We start from the raw sequence: 21,497 nt of genomic DNA on the forward strand, positions 1-21,497 counted from the left end.
TTCCACCAACCCGCATTGGAGCAGCGTAGTGGAATAAGCTCCAAACCTTCTCAAATAAAGGAGAGGAGGCCTTAGTCCAGCAGTGGGACATTCACAGGCTGTTACTGTCACTGTTTTATAATTGAGATAAATTAAAATAAAACATTAAATATTTTAAATCTATAAAACCATTATTCAAATACGTTTATATTTATTTTAAAATCAAGTTCAAGTTATAATGTTATATAAAGGCAAATAATATAATTTTAACTAAATTCAAGGCGAGGATGTTATCTAACTAAATGCGAGTCACGAATTACTAAAGCTCATCGGATACGATGCTGTGTACGGAGATTACTTTGAATGCTAAGTAAATTGAGTTTCAGACAAGATATCTATCCTCTATAGGACTTTGTTTGTTTGTTCGTAAGCTTTATTATATTCATATAACAAAAACGAGCGCTTTTGAAAAAAGAATGTTTTCCATAATCAAATTCTTTTTTATTTAAAATACTTATATGCAATATTATATGGATGAAAAATAAATAGAATGAGTTCCTATATCGTATACCAAGACATATTCTACCTACCTACCTACCTACAGAAAAATACATTATATAGGTACATTTTATTAATAATACTAACTGTTATGTCGAAAATAAAAGTTAAACGTATATGATATCCAATATTAAAAGATAATAAACCCAGAGATTTTTTTTTAAATTAACTTATCAAAGATAAAATATATTTCTTTGTAATTTATGTTATTCATTAAAAGCTATCTCCAAAAATGTTATACTAAAGATCGTTTTTTCATTATTTTATTTCTTTATGTATAGTCAAGTTATTTTCCAACTCACCCTAAGGTACTGAGGAATCCTGCCACAGACCCCTCCGCGAACAGGGACACGATGTCACCCAGGTGCAGGAAACTGTCACCCATGTTGTCCCCCTTTCCTCACTCCCACCATGAAAAAACGCCTGTGAACAATAATTACATATTTATAACAATTCATCCAAATTGATGTTATATTATAAAGATGTTACAATCGTGTTTTACGTCGTTCATTCTCGTTTTAAAAAACATTTTTTTTTTCCTTACCCGTCGTTTTAAAACATATACAGCCTTAGTTAAACACCGATTTCGCTCTTTCTGTCATTTTCGATTTGACATTCGAAAGAAGACAGAGCACTGTTTAACTAATCATCCGCTAAAAACGTTTATAAATAAGAGCATAAACCATTAGATTACTGAATATATACTAAACATTATTTTGCAATATAATAGATTCGGTGGAATTGATTCAAATTCACATATAAATATGTGTGGGTAAAATTTGTCTTTGATATTTCAATCTCATCGCTCCCAAAGAAGACATCAAAGAGCATTGTGAAATTATTGGCTATCAAATGTATACATATCAGATATAAGAGGAATGTATTCAACAAAATTCTGTGCGTTTTTTTTTAATTAGTGTTTTCATTAAAAACGTAATTTGAATAAAGAAACAATTCTATTTTAAAATTTTCGTTACTAATTTTCGCACAAAAATCAATTCTATTAGGTACTATTTTCTTCCATGATTGCTGATTACACAAAAAATATTCTTCGAAGTATGCATAGTTTATATGTTTATTGAATAAAGGATGTTATGTTTAAATAAAATAAGGTCGATATTGGCGTGAATATGTTTCAAATATTTTTCGTTTTGTTTGGACGAATCTGTCAACACTGAGTGTGAGGCTATCGTTTAATGTTAGGCCGAAACCCGGTATATTCATTGAGCTATTGTACAATGTTTTGCCGGATTATTTTCAAGGTGACGGACACTGTGATATCTCAAGCTTTTTTGAACTTTAAATGTGTATTTATATTTATAACATATACATGTTTTCTTATAGTGTTAGAGGAAATCAAGTTTTTTTTTTTATTTTACGTTGAGTATTATTCGCATATTACAAAAATCGTAGGATTAAATTAAATATATTAAAATGTAGCTCTTGTTAAAATTAGTTTTTTTTTTTAATATTGAGATGATAAAATCCTGCTCCTCCGACCTCAGTACTTCCTTGCCGATTTCGGGTTGGCGTTGGGCCGCTTATAACTTTATAAAATATGCTGGTATGATCCTACCATCTCAGGCTGTTGTCGTACACATAGTATTAAATATCATGTTTATTTATAACAAAAGACTTACAAACATACATTACTAGTTTGCTTAGAACATCGACTACAATTTGTGACAATAATCACGTAAGTATTTAGTCTGATTCGGTACATAATTTAAATCGAGTTTATGGTTACCACATAAGCGACGCGACGCCTGTCTAACATGCTTGGAATGCCAAAGCGTAATTTTTAGTAAAATGTCCGTATAACTTTAAATATATGCATTATTTGTTTCAAGAGATCCTCTTTTACTAATAAATAATTATAAAAATCTTCACAAGAAACGTTTTTATAGTTTTCTTGGGTTGCTAGTATCGCTTTTACTGACTGAATCGTCTGTCGATTTATTTCCTTACCACTGAGCTTGCATGTAGACCTCAAAATGCCTTGCAAATGCGACAAACGCCTGATGGTAACCCTACTCGAGTCACTAACAGCGTGTTTTAAACTCATATATCAACAAAGGATACTTCGATACGCTAAGCATAAACATGTCAGTTAGTAAACATACTGGATCTACTAATAGATGCAATCGCTACTCGCTATAACTAGTCATCATTACCCCGATAATGATTATCGTTTATGTTTTAATCATATTTTTCAACTTCAAACGTATATTGAAGCTGTTTACCATAAAAAATATCACTTATTTTTTTATTACTCTTTAATAGTTATATAGTTTTTTTAATTAGGTAATTTGGTTCTAATAACATTTTGTTATAGTAACACAGTTGTACTTAAAAACAATTTCTGTTATAGCTAAAACATTTTGAAATAGTTGAAGTTACATTTTGAAACTTTGTACTGAGAAATAAACTGAAAACCTTAGCTAAAAGCAGAACTCATTTCCTTTTGCGCTATAATGTATTAAATTCAGCTTAGGCTTATTTAAGCTTTTCTGTTCCTATGTAGTGTTTTAAAAAAAAATACAATTTTTTTAATACTTAATAGGCCAGCGTTTGACCGTTGACTTGCCTTGTTAAGCATCGACACGGTGTAGCACGCTTGCCTATTAGAAACCTGTTTACTCTGGATTTGAAGACACCAACATTGTACAAAGTATTCCACAGTTTCGCAGTGCTAATGATTAATGTAGATTCAAAGCGCTTCGTACGTAGGCGAGGAATTTCCACTCCACCTCTGGCGCTTTGGTCGCGTTTGCCTGGCCGTTCGATAGTAAAAGGGGGCGGGAGGAATCAGTTCGTGTAATTCCTGAGCACAATCTCCGAAATGTATCCGATAGAGGACTGAGAGTGATGCAACCACACGTCGATGTTCGAGACTTTGAAGCCTAGACTCGACCAATGTATCGTCTCCTATCAGCCTCCTGGCACGCCTCTCAACCAACTCTAGAGCCTGAAGGTGATACTTAGCAGAGCCATCCCAAAGGTGAGAGCAATACTCCATACATGACCTCACTTGTGCTTTATATAAGCTGAGCAGTTGTTCTGGAGTAAAGTAACGTCTCACTTTCGAGCGGCTATTTGGGCTATGGACTCAAACAGGCCTTGGGTACATTGAACATGACCAAATTGGCATTGCCCCAATCGGACACTGTCTTAAGGGTCACGTTCAGGCGCTCAACCATGGCCTCTCTCTGAGCCTGGATTTGGGCCTCCCTAGCTCGCGCGTTGGATTTGTAGTTCTTGACAACTGTGCAATGATCTGCGTACCCATGGATACCGGGCATCAGCAGATCATTAATGTGCAGCAGAAATAGTGTCGCCGAGAGCAGTGAACCCTGGGGAACACCGGCATTTATAGCCATTTGATCCGACGAGTGGCCATCAACCACCACTCGTAACGATTCCGGTTCCTCAACGGTTCCTTAGGAAGTCTGAAATCCACGCACACAGGCAGGCCATATGCAGGAAGTTATCAGCAGATAAGGCCATCATGCCGAACCCTATCAAAGGCCTTCATATATCATATCAATATCAATATCAACAGCCAATCGTTGTCCACTGCTGAACATAGGCCTCTCCCAAGGTGCGCCAAAGCTCCCTGTCCTCCGCCTTCCGCATCCAGTTGGTGCCCGCCACCTTCTTAAGGTCGTAGGTCCACCTGGCTGGAGGGCGCCCTACGCTGCGCTTGCCGATTCGCGGTCTCCACTCTAGGACTCGTCTGCTCCAACGGCCATCGGTCCTACGACATACGTGACCAGCCCACTGCCACTTCAGCCTGCTAATTTTGCAAGCTATGTCGGTGACTCCGGTTCTTTTCCGGATAATCTCATTTCTGATCTTATCCTTCAAAGATACTCCGAGCATAGCTCGCTCCATAGCACGCTGAGCGACTTTGAATTTGTGGACTAGTCCCGCAGTTAGTGTCCACGTTTCGGCACCGTATGTCATGGCAGGTAAGACGCATTGGTTGAAGACTTTCGTCTTCAAACATTGCGGTATAGACGACTTGAGGACTTGACGAAGGTTGCCAAATGCTGCCCATCCCAAGCGAATTCTTCGATCGGCTTCCTTCTCGAAGTTGTTCCTACCGACTTGTATTATCTGTCCTAGGTAGGTATATTCACTAACAACTTCGAGAGGTTTCCCCTCGACGTATATCGGTCCCGGCACGACATGCCTATTGAACATGACCTTGGTCTTGTCCAAGTTCATACCGAGACCGACACACCGGGAAGACTCGCCTAGGCTACGCAGCATTTCGGTGAGTTGTTCCAGCGACTCTGCTATGATGACGATATCGTCGGCAAATCGAAGGTGTGAGATGTACTCGCCGTTTACATTGACTCCATACCTAGTCCAATCCAGCGTTTTGAAAACGTCTTCCAACGCGTTGGTGAATAGTTTCGGGGATATTACATCCCCCTGTCTCACCCCTCTGCGCAGTTGGATCACCTTCGTCTTACAGTCCTGGATGTGGACAGTCATTGTAGCGGCGTTGTACAGACATCTCAGTACCTCGATATATCTCCAATCGATATGACATCTCTGCAATGAGTCGAGCACTGCCCAGGTTTCGATGGAGTCGAAGGCTTTCTCGTAGTCCACAAATGCCATACACAGCGGCTGATTGTACTCTTCGGTCTTCTGCACAATCTGCCGAACAGTATGGATGTGGTCCACGGTGCTGTAGCCTGATCGAAAGCCGGCTTGCTCTGGGGGCTGGAACTCGTCAAGTCGTCTGGCGAGACGGTTCGTGACGACTCTTGAGAACAGCTTATACACGTGACTCAGGAGGGAGATTGGTCTGTAGTTTTTCAAGAGGGTTTTATCACCTTTCTTGAAAAACAGTACCACCTCACTCCCGCTCCACGTTTCCGGGGTCTTGCCATGTTGGATGACGGAATTAAAGAGGCTTGCTAGCTCTTTCAGGACCGGAGTCCCGCCTGCCTTAAGCAACTCTGTTGTGATTCCGTCATCTCCCGGAGCTTTGTTGTTTTTAAGCTGTTCTAGAGCCGCCCTAATCTCTCCTTGGTCAACGACCGGGAGCTCCTCGGAGTAATGGCGCATAAGAGGGGCGCGCTGGTCATCAATACTGATTCCCACGGGTTTATCCGATCTTGAAGAGAACAACTGCCCATAAAACCTCTCTACTTCTCCGATAATTTCAGGCCTAGAGGTAACGACCCCACCATTTTCAGTTTTAAGTTTTGTCAGACGCGGCCTCCCAAACTTGCGAGCGAACACTTTCGATCCCCGATTTTGCTCAATCGCAGCCTTGATGGCACGGGTATTGGAGCGTCGGAGATCGCGTCGCGTCAGCGTTTTTATTGTTCGGTTTAAGGCCTTATCTGACAAAAACGATGGTAGTTCTCGTCGTTTTCTCATGAGCTCGAGTGTCTCAGCAGAGAGTTTTGGTGCGTTGTCTCTTCTCTGTGGCGGAAAACACTTGCGGGATGTGTTTTGCAGTATTTTGACCAGCGTGTCGGTTCTCTCATCAATGCTGCTTATGGTTTCCAACGCGGTGAATTGATTTTGAAGTTCCATTTGGAACTTTTCGGAGCCTTGAGAAGCTTGGAGCATGGTAGGTCGGAGAGTAGACCTCATCATTCTCGATCTTTCGGCTTTTAAGTTGATATTTAGAGTGCCTCGAACCAAGCGGTGATCACTTCCGGTATTAAACCTGTTGATCACTGAAACATCTCTAAATATGTGCCTTTTATTCGAAATGATAAAGTCTATCTCGTTCCTTGTCACGTTATCGGGGCTTCGCCAGGTCCACCTCCTCTGAGGCTTTTTTTGAAAGAAAGAATTCATCAAAAAAAGCCCCTGCGTTTCGAGAAAGTTTACCAGCATTTGCCCCCTGTGATTTCTGCAGCCCAAGCCGTAAGGTCCGACTTTCGATTCACCGCTATCTTGTATTCCCACTTTAGCATTAAAGTCTCCCATAACAACATTGTAGTGGGCCCTCGAGGTGTCGTTGAGGGCCTTTGCGATGTCCTCGTACATCGCTTCGACCACATCATCAGAGTATGTCGAAGTTGGCGCATATACCTGTACAACCTTCAGGGAGTACCTGTCGGAAAGTTTTAGGACAAGGTACGCTACCCGGTTCGACACACTACTGATTTCCACAATGCTGCTAATGAGATCCTTTTTGACTAGAAAACCGACACCACCCTGGGAGAGGTTATCACCTTCGCGGAAGTAGAGTAAGTTACCGGACTCTAGAGTTATCGTGTCCTCCCCCTGTCTTCGGACTTCAGATAACCCCAGTATATGCCAGTTTATATGACTTAACTCTACTTCTAATTCGGCGAGGTGATGGTCCAGCCTCATCGAGCGTCCATTATACGTTGCCATTTTCAGTCGTTTTATACGGTAGCCTGCCGTGAACCGGTAATTCTTAGCACCCCCTGCCCTGCCGATACCGCGACCGCTACCTTGGTCGGGCCTAGCGGGCTTGCCGGTAACTGGGAGCCTTTTTTTGGGCGCATCTGCCATTAAGGGAGGGGTTTGCCCATACTCGCCGCGCTGGGCAGGCGTGTTGGCGAGCGCAGTAGGGGGTAAGATGTTTATGGGAGGGGGGACGCTGCTGCCCATCCCCCCTTTTCCCCGTCCCTCAGTCGCCTCTTACGACACCCACGGGATGAGATTGGGGGAGTACTATTCTAAGCCGGTACTCCACGGCAAGGCAAAGGCCTTCGAGATATCCAAAAAAACAGCAAGTGCCTCCCCGTGTTTCTCGATGGCTTCACTCCAGATGTGTGTGACGTACACCAGAAGATCACCTGTGGACCGGTTTCGGCGAAACCCGTACTGTCGGTCACTGAGAAGGTCATTGGCTTCCAGGTACGTCAGGAGCCTAGTATTTAGGATACGTTCCATTGTCTTGCACAAAATGGACGTAACCGAGATGGGTCTGTATGACGAAATAAATATTAGATGATGATGATGATGATGGTTTATCTCAATTGTAAACTGATAACGCTGTCATTGCGACCAATTTTTAAAATGATTTTAACAATAAATCGATAATCATCGTTCAATCTCATTCGCGTCTTCTACATCTTACTGTTTTCGCCGGTTCTTTGCAAGTAATTCTTTCCGTACTGGTAGTATTTTTTTTTAACGATCAATAGGTAAGTAAGTGTAATGCTTCGACATTAAATAACATTTTGACTTTACTAGGTAACTTTCGAATTTATTCCGGCGAAATAGAGCTTACTTAAAGTCGATTTAATAAAAAATTATAACCTATGCAATTTGTCTGCCTATAGACGAAATATTTTTTGAAAAGAATGCCTGTGATCATAGATAATATTACACACTAAAAGACAGTTTGGCTTTAATATTTATTACAAGTATAAATATTTGTATGAGATAGGCAGAAAGACAAATGAACCGCCTTATGGTAAGTAGCCAGAAGCTGTCTCAATTCTCAACTATCTCACTCAACTTTCACAACGAAACAACAATATCCGCTTAGCTAAATAACTCGATAAATAAATAGTATATTCTTGCGGTACGGTAGCTAATAAGAACCAAGACCGTATAAATAAAATTACTTATATTTATAACATTCCTGAGATTGGAGAAATCAAAATTATATTTATTTGAATTTAGAACGACAACATTAATTATGAATGCACGAAACTTACCAACGCTCAAGACGACTCCATCCTCTCAGTACAGCTCAACTAACTTCATCAGTAGTTTGAGCATGTCGCATACGAAGTAGAACAAATGCAGCAATAACTTATAGCATAGTCGGCGGATGTCTATGAGATAGTAACCGAGCACTAACACGACGAAACACACACAGTAACATAATTTTCGATTTTTACTTATAACCATCTGAAAGTATAGTCTTATTTCTTAATACCGAGCAATTTTGATCCTCAATTTTTTTATAATTTAAACACAAATGCTTGAATATTCAAGCTTATGTAATTGTCTTTTTCTTAATAGCTTTTTTACGTTTGTTTTTTTTTTAATCTGTACGAAAACTTCTGAGTAACCGCGTCTGAATATTTATCAAAAATAGAAACATATTATTACACAGATTAAATGTAATAAGCTGTAAACCCAGAATGCGGCGTTTACGGTTAATATGCTATAGCTAATTGAGTTTGCTCGCTTATTAATCCCTCTTAATTTTATGAATAAATTGGACGTTACAAAATCGTTTACTTACAAAGTTTAACTTTGCAAGACATAAAAATAATTATTATTGTTTAATTAAAATTTTCGTTATTTTCTAATTTTGACAAAAACAATTATGATAAAAACGATGACGACATAATACAAATACACACCCTCTGCGTTCACTAATTAAAACTAAACATATTTATGTATAATATATCGTGTTACTTTTTTTGCTACTAAAAAAAATCCGCATCAAATTAAGAAACTATTACTATGTAGTTTCAGACCACAGAGTTTCTATATATTATTTGTCAGCCAGCAAACCGACCATTAGATGACAGGTATTATCTGACACTAACTTTTTCCCGCTCGTTAGATACAGGGCAATCGATATGTGAAGTGGATGCGTATAAGTCTAATCAGGCAAGGTGGACCCGACACATATAGAAAAGTCCTTTGGACCGTGTACCTTTAAAAGCCCACTGACCTATATATTCCTTTCGCTAATTTTATTTACAAAGGTCAAACGATGCATTATTAGATAGACTTAAGAATTTACTTTGACCGAGTTAAATATATTAAAAGTAATTAATATATATATATATATATATTAATTACCTATATATATATATATATATATATATATATATATATATATTATTTTAAATTTAATTATTTAAAGAAACATTCCTCTTTATTTACCTAATAATCAGACATGTGTCAGTTTTCTCACAAGATAAGTCGTATGTCGTCGTATCATCTTTCACGGATAAACCACTGCACCGAATTTGGTAATATTTGATATGAAGGAAGCTTGAACCCCAAGGACTTAGGCTACTTTTCTATACCTAACCTATTTTTTTCTTATTCTTAGTTCTTTTGAACTCTAGTCCGGTTTCAAAAAATATTTTGATTTAGATAGCCCATTTATTAAAAGGTTATATACTTAGAGAAAAACTATTACTAAAGTGAATGAATATATAACATCCACGGGGGTCGAGCAGTGTTTTTAACTCGAGTGGAGATATTAAATATAGATTGTTAAGTCAGCCCTTAAAATTATTTATTTAAGTGACACTTAAATTATTGTGTAGTGATCAGTAGTAAGACATAACACCCAAACATAAGATAAATACAAAATTATATGATCTCGAAATAATTAGATGTGGTCAGGTAACTAAAGATAAAGAATAATACAAACAAATATTAGATTTGTTTATCACCATTTTGGCGTTGTGATTGAAATTACGAAAACTTAAATATCTTTATATGAATACCATTCAGTCGAGTCTGGGCCAACAGATAGATCTATTATTGAAATCTGATGCCTTCCAAAGTGCATTTATTATCCATTAGGTTGAGTGAGATACTATCCGCTTTGATTGTTGAATGAAATTTTCAGAAGATAAAATTGTATGTCATAACAACCCACGATATATTTAAAGCAAATATTAAAATTAATATGATTAACACGCTAAGATACATTATACTAGAGTTTACTTAAGGTAACGGATGGTTAATTTTTCTTACAGTGCCAATGTCTATACGCGTGAATCTAACCGATGATCGTGGGTTCAAACCCGGGTAAGCACCACTGAATTTTCATGTGCTTAATTTGTGTTTATAATTCATCTCGTGTTTGATAGTGAAGGAAAACATCGTGAGGAAACCTGCATTTCTCAAATTTTACTGAAATTCGCAACATGTGTATTCCACCAATCCAAATTGGAGCAGCGTGGTGGAATAAGCTCCATATCTTCTCCTCAAAAAAGGAGATGAGGCCTTAGCCCCGCAGTGGGACATTCACAGGCTGTTACTATGATGTCTATGGGCGGTGGTGACCCCTTAGTAAGTGGTTAAGTCAAGATGTAAAAATAAGTAATATGAATATAAAGCTTTAGACCTTTGCAGGTTTCGGCAACATTTAAGTGTTCAAGCGAGAAAATAATAAAAAATATTATATCATTTATAATTTCAGAACACTTTGTATGAACTTAAAGATCAAAATCGCGTGTTTTCCTAAATATTGTCACTATATATAATGTCACACACTATTCACATTTTTCCCATTGGATAGTCAACCGTGAACTGAAGCATTCGGAATTTCATGATCCACATGAAAACTTGCCTGAAATGAATGATGGCTGGAACAGCCTTGTTTTTTTTTTCCAGCTCTGTTTATTTTGCTTTTCGCGTCTTTTATGTTTTTGTGTCATTGTAGTTTGTTACAAGTGCACGTAAACACGGCGCACACTTTGTGCCGTTTCAACTACACATCACAATGAGAACGTGTACTTTTAAAAAATGTTTATTAAACACATATGACTACTCTTTTAAATTTTAAAAATCACGTTCCATCTATACTCATTTAAATAATGAGAAAATTATTCTGTTTGTCTATTAGGCTTTCACGGCTAAACCACTTCTGAGAGGGCAAATGACTATATATAGGGCAAAGATGGTAAGTGGTAGTAGAGACCAAACGCGACGACGGCCAGTACAGTCGGGAAGAATGTTCTCCACTAGCCGCCCCCGCCTTGCCGGCCCGCCAGATGCCTCTTCACGCCTCGTTTAAAGGAACCTGGGTTATAAGAGGAGGGAGAACACGTGAGCTGGTAAAGAATTCCATTTTTTGGAAGTGCGACAAAGAAAGGACTTGCCAAATTTCTTTGTGCGCGATGGAATTGATGTCACAGTTAGGCGGTGACATCGAGAGCCAGCACTCGTAGATTTATGAAGGAAAGGGGAAGCAGGAATTAGAGAGAATAATTCCTCAGAGCACTCGCCGTGATACAGTCGATAGAAAGCGCTCAGCGCTGCAATCTCTCGACGCAATTGTAAAGGCTCGAGGGTGTTTGTCACCTTTACGTCGCCAATAATGCGGACCGAACGTCGCTGCAACCGCTCCGAGGCCTCCAGCAGGTACTTAGCGGAGCCATCCTAAAGGTGCGAGCAATATTCAACGCAAGAACGTACCTGTGTTTTGTACAACAGGCACAGTTGTTGTGGCGTGCAAAAACGCCGCACCTTGTTCAGAACTCAGTTTCCGTGAAGCTGTTTTTATAACAGCCTCGATGTAATCCCTAAGGTCGCAGCGGACGTCAAACACCACTGAAGCGATGTTGATGAAATTTGGTACAAAGCAAGCATGAACTCCAAGAAAGGACTACTTTTTTATACCTAACAACTGCCCCCTTCCAAACACACGGAAGAAACCGCGGGCGAAAACTAGTTTGTTATAAAAATTAAAAGAAATGTTTACGATACTCGTTCATTGTCTATGGGCAGGGGTATTACTAACAAGAGGCGCATTGCCAGTCTGCTTACCCATTTAAAAAAAGAGTAAAGTAAGAAATAGTGGCTACATGAATTATATGTAAGTACCTATATAAGCAAACTTTATTTCAAAGACACCATAACTTTTGAGGTCTTGCTTATAAAATTTGTTTTGCGGGTGATTAGTTAAACAATGTTCCGTCTTATTCTTTTGAATGTCCAATCAATAATGACAGAAATAGATAAATCTATTTAAGTAATAGTGAAAACCGCATTCAAATCCAACGTGAAGCCAAAGTGAACAAACGGACATATAAAAAAGGTACTTTTTTATACTATTTTAAGATAAAAATTATTAAAATGACTACAAAAAACATGCTTAGAACATTTAACTAAATAGTTACAACAAAAATTTATATAAAAATAAATCGTTTATGTTGTAAATATTAGATACCAGTTCTATGCACATTTATTCACATATAAAAATACTTATTTATAAAATGTTAACCATATTTTTTGTACACATCTACAAACACAAAGCTGTATTAGTTACAGATTTATCACAAACGAATCTTCCATTTGTCGAAACATTTACCTTTTGCCCTTTGATATTATATGGCTGCTAGCCTGCTACTAGAGGATAAATAAACTAATGGCAAGGTGGCCAGTACATATACAAATGCAAAACTTAAGAGAATAAGAAGAGAAAAAAATAATAATTTCGAATTAAACCTTAAACTTTTTAATGGTATTTTATAATAGTATAATTTAATTGCTTCGTCGTTCTAGTATCTAAGTTTTATTTGTTTACGGGCTTATATAAAAGTTATTAGAAGGTATATTTTTTAATTCTCCGACCAAATCTGGCTGGTTAAGGATATTGGTAGTTTTACACTCCTCGGAAAGCAGTTACAGCCTTTGGTCATATTCCCGGTCTCTTTACGGTCGTGTCCACATTCCGCTTCCGATTATGTGCCTGAGGCAAGAGAGAGATTGCACCTGAGTCTGTACTTTTTCGAGATGGCCTAGTGGTAAGAACGCGTGAATCTTAACCGATGATCGTGGGTTCAAACCCGGGCAAGCACCACTGAATTTTCATGTGCTTAATTTGTGATTATAATTCATCTCGTGCTTTACGGTGAAGGAAAACATCGTGAGGAAACCTGCATGTGTCTAATTTCACTGAAATTCTGCCACATGTGAATTCTACCAACCCGCATTGGAGCAGCGTGGTGGAATAAGCTCCAAACCTTCTCCTCAAAAGGGAGAGGAGGCCTTAGCCCAGCAGTGGGACATTAACAGGCTGTTACTGTTACTGTTTACTGTACTTTTTATAAATAAGAATAACTATAGATTCCTGAGACGAGATGCATAGCTCAGTGGTTGGAAGGCATGGATGTTAACTCACCGAAATAAATTTAGAATTCATATGAAAATTCAGTGGTGATTGTACGGGTTCAAATCTGCTATTTTCAATTATGATTCACATGTTTCTGGCCTCTGGGTAATCACGATCACTTAGAATCTGTTCCAAAATATTTAAAGGTTATCAAAAAAATATGTCAAGTAAATATTTGACACCATTCTGTATTTAAAATTCTGGATACGCTAAACTGCAATTTACATTTAAATACAGAAACATTTATAATATAAAATACAATATTTAAACAATAGTTATACGTTACAATATGTTTATTTTAAGAATATAATAACAGTATACATATTCATCGCAATAATACAACACTTGTATTTAAAACATCCCTGACTTGACACACACACACACACAGCTCTAAAATAAAAACACAGTTTTGTTTTATCCCAAAGGCAATCCATTCCCTTTATTACAGGTTTTCTGATGTTCATCTAAAAGGTAAACTAACGAAAATACAAGTAAAATTAAAGTAATAGCATGTGAATGTCGCTCAGATGAATTAACGCCTCCTCTCATATTGAAGAGAAGGTTTGAAGATTTTTCCACCACGCTGCTCCAATGCAGCTTGGTGGATACATACGTGGTACAATTTCAGTGAAATTAGACACATGCAGGTTTCCTCATAATGTTTTCATTCATCGACAAGCACGAGATTAATTATAATCACAAATTAAGCACATAAAAATTCAGTAGTGCTTGCCCGGGTTTGAACCCACGATCATCGGTTAAGATTAAACGTGGCAGAATTTCAATGAAATTAGGCACATGCGGATACCCTTACAATGTTTTCCTTCACAGTCGATTGCGAGATTAATTATAAACAAAAATTAAGCACATGAAAATTTTATAGTGTTTGCCTGGGTTTAAACCCGCGTTCATCGGTTAAAATTAGCGATTTCTAACCACTGGGCCATTTCCTATATACGAGTATGTTAATCTTAGTCGAAACCGTAGTTGCCAGATGTTTAATATAATTCCATCACGGTCCCGATTTATTCAAACGCGTTTAGCCTATTCCAACCACTGGAAGAATAAAGACAAATAAACGACTTTGACAAGATCAATGGATCTATGATATTCATTATGGATTCGCGGAAATATGGCATTTTGAATGTCGGCAACTTGTTATCGGAACTTTTAAAGTAAAATTAGTGTCTATAAGTAGTTAAATGGAAGCGTATTGTTTTATTAATAAAGACATATTCATTAAGAATTGTTTGTAATGTATAATATGTATGAATGTAAATGTAAGGTTTGTTTATATTTACTCCTTCGATTGGAACAGGCTACTAGTACGTCGTCGCGTATGGACTTCACTGCCACTTACCATCAGATGGAATAGTCATTTGCAATAGATATATATAAAACTTTAATTCTCTAACGACATTGCTCATTCTACAATGAATTGCTCATTAAAATGAAGAAATATTAAGCATGTTACGCGCGACGTCGAGTGGCTACGTGGGCTTGTCATATATTAAAAAATTGTTGTATTTCATTCAAATTAAAAGTATTGCAAAATAGTACGATTTTGTTTAAAAAATAAGTGTTTTATTGTTCAAATCAGTAATTGACTGTAACAATGTATTTAAAAAAGTTTATTTGTTTACGTAAAGTGATTTAATTGTATCGAAAACTACTCTGATTTATATATTAGTCACGGAATTTATAAATTAAGCAGGAACGCTAGTCATTCGTATATTGTTAGTCATGGTCTCCTTGATACAACGCGTGAAGTTCCAGTGGGGCAGCAGACGCGTTACGCATCAGTGAGGTGCAGAATATCTTTTCTATTGCTATTATGATCTGAACTTAGTACGGCACTTAAGGCCTATGATGAGACCTATCATAAAGATTTTAGTTCCCGACTTTCCCGAATATCCCATATAATCAGTTCCTTAGAGAAGGTAATTTCGAAGATATTTTGAGTATTATAAAAAGTTTAAATTGATAGCTGAAGTTCAAACTGGAACGCAACAATACTAAGTACTGCTGCTGTAGTGATATTAAACCTCATTAGTTTGTATTATTTTATAATAAATTTATTAATGTCATATGTCACTTACGTACTTTTATTATGTAGAATAAAACCACATATTCGAGGTTTTGTCTTATTGCAGATGCTTAGCTGCAGAATATCTTTTTTTTTTTTGTAGAATAGGAAGGCGGACGAGCATATGGGCCACGTGATGGTAAGTGGTCACCAACGCCCATAGACATTGACAGTGTAAGAAATGTTAACCATCGCTTACATCACCAATGCGCCACCAACCTTTGAACTAAGATGTTATGTCCCTTGTGCCTGTAATTACACTGGCTCACTCACCCTTCAAACCGGAATACAACAAAATCAAGTACTGCTGCTTTGCGGTAAAATATCTGATGAGTGGGCGGTACCTACCCAGACGAGCTTGCACAAAGCTCTACCACCAGTAAATATCTGATGAGAGGGTGGTACCCTCTCGGGTGCACCAAGTCCTACCACCAGGAATTTTTGATTATTACATAAAAACTGTATTTATAATATTATAATGAGCAAACCGTGTACATGTGCTGAGAAAAATTGTGTAATTTTTTAATTTAAACGTGTGTTCCGATTGTATTCTATTCGTGTACCTATAGAAATAAAAAAATAAATTGTCAACCCCTGGTCTAGCAGGTTATGTTATAAGCTTTATAATATGATCTAATTAACGCTGCCATATTGCACTTAGAAAGCAGCGAAGTGTGATGTATAGCACTAGAAAGATACTCGCTTATTGTACGTCACGTTCATAAAAGAAATACACCTAGCCTTCCCATTTGGTTATTAACTTTTTGACAGATATAACTTGTATGTCTGCCGCAACGTTACACTTTTATTATCGATTCGATTATTGTTATTTTAACCGGTAGATACGAGTAGCATCGATTATCGATTTTTATTGTTGAATTAAAACCTTCTTTGTTATGTTTAGGCGTTTTTATGCCTTGTGTTTATTATTGTTAAACAATATAAATTTGTTGTTGTTTCTCAACTTATAATTCAATTTCGGTTTTATAGCAAATAATAGCGTATCTCATTGTTTGTCGCATAACGTATCAATAATGTATGAGTGTAAATAAATATGTGGTTTAAAAAATATGAATACATACACGTTGTTTGTGAATAAAATTTTATGAAAGTTTTAAAACATCGAAATAAAGCATTTATTAAGGCATAGTCGAAAAGACTATAATATTATTTATATTCGGATTATATTCGGGAAAGATATGTGGTTTTCGACATTAAATAAATTAAGGGTCATCAGACGAAAAGGCAGTTTACACATATTTTTTACGCATTTTAAAATTAACTTTTACGTAATCTTAAAGATTAATGTTTTAAGACTGATATCAAAAAGTGAATAGCCAAATGGATAATGTCTGGTACTTATCACAATAGACGTTCGCACAATGACCGCAATAAAGCGTCTTCATCGCTTAATAGCAATTTTTTGCAGGCGATCTGGTTGAAAAACGTATAAGAAATAAATAAATAATATATTATACTGATTTTTATCAATTCCTTGGAAAAAATTCTCGAGCCCTACTTGCTAATTTCAATTTTGTCTTAATATTAACAATTCTCTGATTTGTTCTATTTTATATTTTTTTTTTATTTTGTCATTTATATCACAGCATTACATCCACAATTTATTCACCAAGTTTTTTTTATATTTATGATTTAGTGTAAGTGATTATTAGTAAACCAAATAAATAAATAATGAAACATGTCGTATTATCGACTAAAACTCATACTATATTAACTAATATTAGTATGGTAACCGAATTCCGATTATTGCCACTAGACGGCGCTGTTGGTTGGAAAACCCATACAAATCGCAGTTAACGTTGTCGAATCAGTAAAAAAAATTCCGCACTAAGCACACAGTCGAGATGGCTTAGTTAATAGAGCACGTTGATTTTACCTGAAAGTTGTGGATTTAAATCGGGCAAGCGTCACTCATTTTTTACATAACGGTTAGTAAATCGTGCCGTCCTAGGCAATTCTGCCAAAGCATAAAAATTTACGATTTGAAAGTAGTAAAGCGGCCTGGTGAAATAAACTCCAAACATTTTCTATTTATAGGTGAATAAACTCCATACCTTCTCTAGTTAGAGGTTAAACTTCGAGTAAAGCAGCGCGGCTTCTCATGCTTCTATTTAACTTTGCCTATTAGTATGTTTTATTAAATGTGGATCAGATCTCGCAACTAAAATTGAAACAAGTTACACCCAAACAATTAAGCTGAAACTTTGAACACGATGCTGGAACACCCGACCAAAAATACGGCATAAACTTTACCTTTATAAGTTTTTACCATTACTCACATTACCTAACTTTACCAGCAACTTTAAGCACAAGGCTCTCGTGTGTATGTGGTTACACTCACCCTTCAAACCTACTCAGAAGGTGCACAAAGCCCTACCACCAAGTAACATTCAATATAGAAATGATAGAAGCATAACACTTGCTCATTGATTGTCAAAAAATTGCCACTTCATATTATGTTGACAATGATGACTTCACAATATGGCGAAAAGTCGTTTCTATTCTTATTTGGATCGCTTAATACATTTAGATCCATAAGAAAATAATGGTGGATAATAATAATAATAATGTCCTCAAGAGCGATTTCGGCCACGGCGGCCAATCTCAAGAGAGATTAGCCAACTACGCAGGAGATATTATAGTACGCAAGTGTGTGCGCAAACACAGGTGCACTCTCTATTCCCTAACTCTCATCAATCCGACACGACCGGAAAGAGTTCAGGCGCAGGACCAACGGTTTTACGTGCTTTCCGAAGCACGGCAGTGTACACACTTCCAGACTCCGGGCTGCTTCTGAGAATATTCTGACAGAAAAACCCAATAACTTTTTATTGGCCCGACCTGGGAAGTGAAGCTAGGACCTCCGGGTCTGCGGCCTTACATCAAGCCATTAGACTACGTGACAGACTTTCACATATAGGTTTCCTCACGATGTTTTCCTTCACAGCCGACCTCGAGATGTATAAGCACAAAATTAATATATGAAAAATCAGTGGTCCGGGTTATATTATTTGATATTAAAAATATTTTTATATAAAATATATCAAAACCAAGCAAAGATCAGATGCTAATGTCTGATCATTCTGCTATGTAAGTATATAATATTTATTAAATTACTTAACCATAATCAAAATATAGGTATTTTCTTACTTTATTCAAATTTTAACTCTGTTTACTTTTGAATTGTCTTTCCAAAAATGTATACAGTGAAGAGCCACAAACCGGAGCAAAACTCACCAGTTTTTTAATAATACTATTTAAAATACCTTTATATTTATTACTTACAATTTTATATACATATAATCCTATATAAAAATCAAAAAACAACTATGTTCTTGACCCCCAATTTTCGCGTGCCAAATTTGACGGAAATCCGTTGAGACGATGAATGATGAAATGCGTGAAAAACACAGTTTAATGCAACATAATAAAACTTGAGGTCGTGAGGTCAGCAGAAAAGAGGTTATAAGCGGAGTGAAGTGTTGTGGTAAGTTGAGGTGAGATGAGATGAGAAGTGATGAGCGGAGTTTTGACGATTGGCAAGATATTTGTGATCTGGTTAATTGATGTAACGGCAGCTTTTGAAAAGAAAATAAGAAAAATAATTGTATCCATAAAACTAAAGTTTTATTACAAGCTCATTACTTTACTCGCAATTTTTTTCTTTATATTTTAATAATAAAATGATTTAAATTTCTATATCTGACACACATACATATCTAGGACATATTTATATGAAGCATTTCAAGTAGTTTATCAAACGTTAGAGAAAATTATTGACAAGGTCACCGCGATGTCGCATGAACGAGACAATACCTACTATGAATTAATTATTCTCTTACAACAAGTGATTGGCCCTTGTACATCGTTTATTATTAAATAATAATTAACAAACTAGTATAATTGTGGTATTTTTATAACTATCTTATAACACAGTTCTACCTTTTTTTTGTCTACAAACAATCCCCCGTTATATATAAATATATATACACATATATACCTCATCCTAATGAAGATTGTAAGTAAAAAATTTTATATCGTTTGAACTTTTTATATATCTGTTATAGTTTTTCAAACATTCGTCCGCCAGGAAAGCACTTGAAACGACGATTTTCTCTCAAACCAAGTTGTCAGCGATTCGAAGTCCATCGCGAACTGGTAGCCTATTATGATGTAAGCATTTTATAAGTAAGGAGAAGTTCAATAGCGTGAGTACGGAGAAAAAAAACGGATTCCATTCCTACCTATATAATCAATACATATAATAAATCTTAAAATATACGAGTAAAAATGTACACACTGCATTAAAATAAGTTTTATGGAGGTAATAAACTAAAATATTTCGCATATCATTTATTTTTAAATACCCGTTCGTAGGTTTATATCGAAGGACAAAAATACGAGGAAGAAATCATGGTTTGTTTTGTGGACCTGGAGCCCTTTCCGACGTACACAGGACATAATCATCTCAATGGTTTTGCTTATATAGAAGAGAAGATAAATGAATAACATGACAACTAAATTCAATTACATTTTTAATGTAAACAAAAAAATGCCGTCTTCGCCGAAAGTGTCTCAATTAAATGAAAAAATCTCCTTTTATGTTATTTTTCAGGGTTTCTGTTCATTATGTTCGTATCTAAGACCAATTAATTAATGGTCTAAGGTTCGTGTATTGTATTTTGATAAGCCTAGTGTGCATCGTTATTTTTTTATTATAATAATAAACGCGATTTTCCTTTTATAAAATATTTGATACGGAAATGTTTATCATAATAAGTGTATGTTATGTAGGCAAAATTGAAAAATGTTTGTCCTGTTGTTCATGATTCCGTTCTATAATTTTACTAATAGGACAAAGGGTTTTTTAAGATTATCAAACAATCTATTAATTTGATTAATATGCTATTTTAAAATTATAATTTTTTATAAGGACGGCTATAGAATTTTTAATATAAAATATATTTTTTTTTAAATAGCATTATTACACCACAGTCGGGAGATTGGTCCGGGCGGTTTTTATGCTATGGCCGCCAAAATAATAAAAGATAATAAATATTATTTATGATACAATATTTACTTCTCAAAAATATACATTTTAAAGACGACACAGTAATCTCTTTTATGTTTGAAAAACTGTGAATAAACTCAAAGTTATTAATCCTTATCAAAATAAATGACATATAAATTTTAAACATTATCTGTAAGCAAAAACCTATCATTAACACTTTATAATTTGGAGCTGTAGTTTTAAAGATATTACGAGATAAATTTGTATAAGCGAATGACAAATAAAATACGTGTGGTGTGCAGTACTTAGAGGCGGATAAATCGCTTCTTCTGAAACTGATTGTATTATAAAACTTATAAACTAATCATTAAAAAAAAAACATAGAAGAATAATTCATGAAAATATAAACCTATTTTAGATTTAGCATAGCGATAGAACACAAACGAACACTTACAGCTGTTCAACAAATCAAGAACTAAATTTAGACATTTGTTTTATAAACTTTTCAATTTTCATATTAAGCGCGGCCAACATGCGCCGCTGTTATGAGCTTACAAACATTACAAGTATGCTTCGTAACAATTAATTATCGAGGCGCAGTGCACTTACGCCAGTTAGCACAATTAACTCGAGGCGAAATGATTGAAATGTTTTGTTTAACTCTGATATATGACCATTTATATTAATTATATCGTGTATGATAACGCTAATTATAAAATAATATTATTTTCGATGAGTGCTATTCATGATTTATCATAAAAACATATTTAATCTAGCAATTAAAATCTATTTAAATATTTGTAAACTGGACTATGTAAATCTATTTAAATTTTGTGTACTGTGTTGTTTGATAACTTTAAATATTGTATTAAAAAAACTAAATTGCTATTAAAAGGGGGTTATGATATACACAGCTATTGTGGAGTTCTTGTAACAATTATATGGAATATTTGCTACTAGAAGAAGAATTGTATTTTAAAAATTTATCTATCAATCGAGAAATT

At 36.0% G+C, this 21,497-nt stretch overlaps 1 protein-coding gene and 1 long non-coding RNA gene across 8 annotated transcripts in view; one reads left to right on the forward strand and one right to left on the reverse strand.

Annotated features, from left to right (window-relative positions):
- LOC126777789 (inositol 1,4,5-trisphosphate receptor) overlaps nt 1-21,497 on the reverse strand; it is a 70,268-nt gene that overhangs the window by 46,910 nt on the left and 1,861 nt on the right. For 6 of the 7 annotated variants that reach the window (XM_050500902.1, XM_050500901.1, XM_050500900.1 and 3 more), the window contains exon 2: nt 840-960. In XM_050500902.1, coding sequence (XP_050356859.1) covers nt 840-922 — 83 coding nt within the window. In that variant the 5' untranslated portion in view covers nt 923-960. Of the gene's footprint in view, nt 1-839; nt 961-20,947; nt 21,021-21,497 lie in introns of those variants that run through there. The other variant, XM_050500898.1, reaches the window with a different exon arrangement.
- LOC126777806 (uncharacterized) lies at nt 19,391-19,917 on the forward strand. The gene is made up of 3 exons (XR_007670098.1): nt 19,391-19,500; nt 19,573-19,655; nt 19,860-19,917. It is a non-coding gene; the product is annotated as an uncharacterized LOC126777806 (long non-coding RNA).

This window comes from Nymphalis io, chromosome 24 (assembly GCF_905147045.1).
Source record: "Nymphalis io chromosome 24, ilAglIoxx1.1, whole genome shotgun sequence".
Taxonomy (NCBI): Eukaryota; Metazoa; Arthropoda; class Insecta; order Lepidoptera; family Nymphalidae; genus Nymphalis; species Nymphalis io.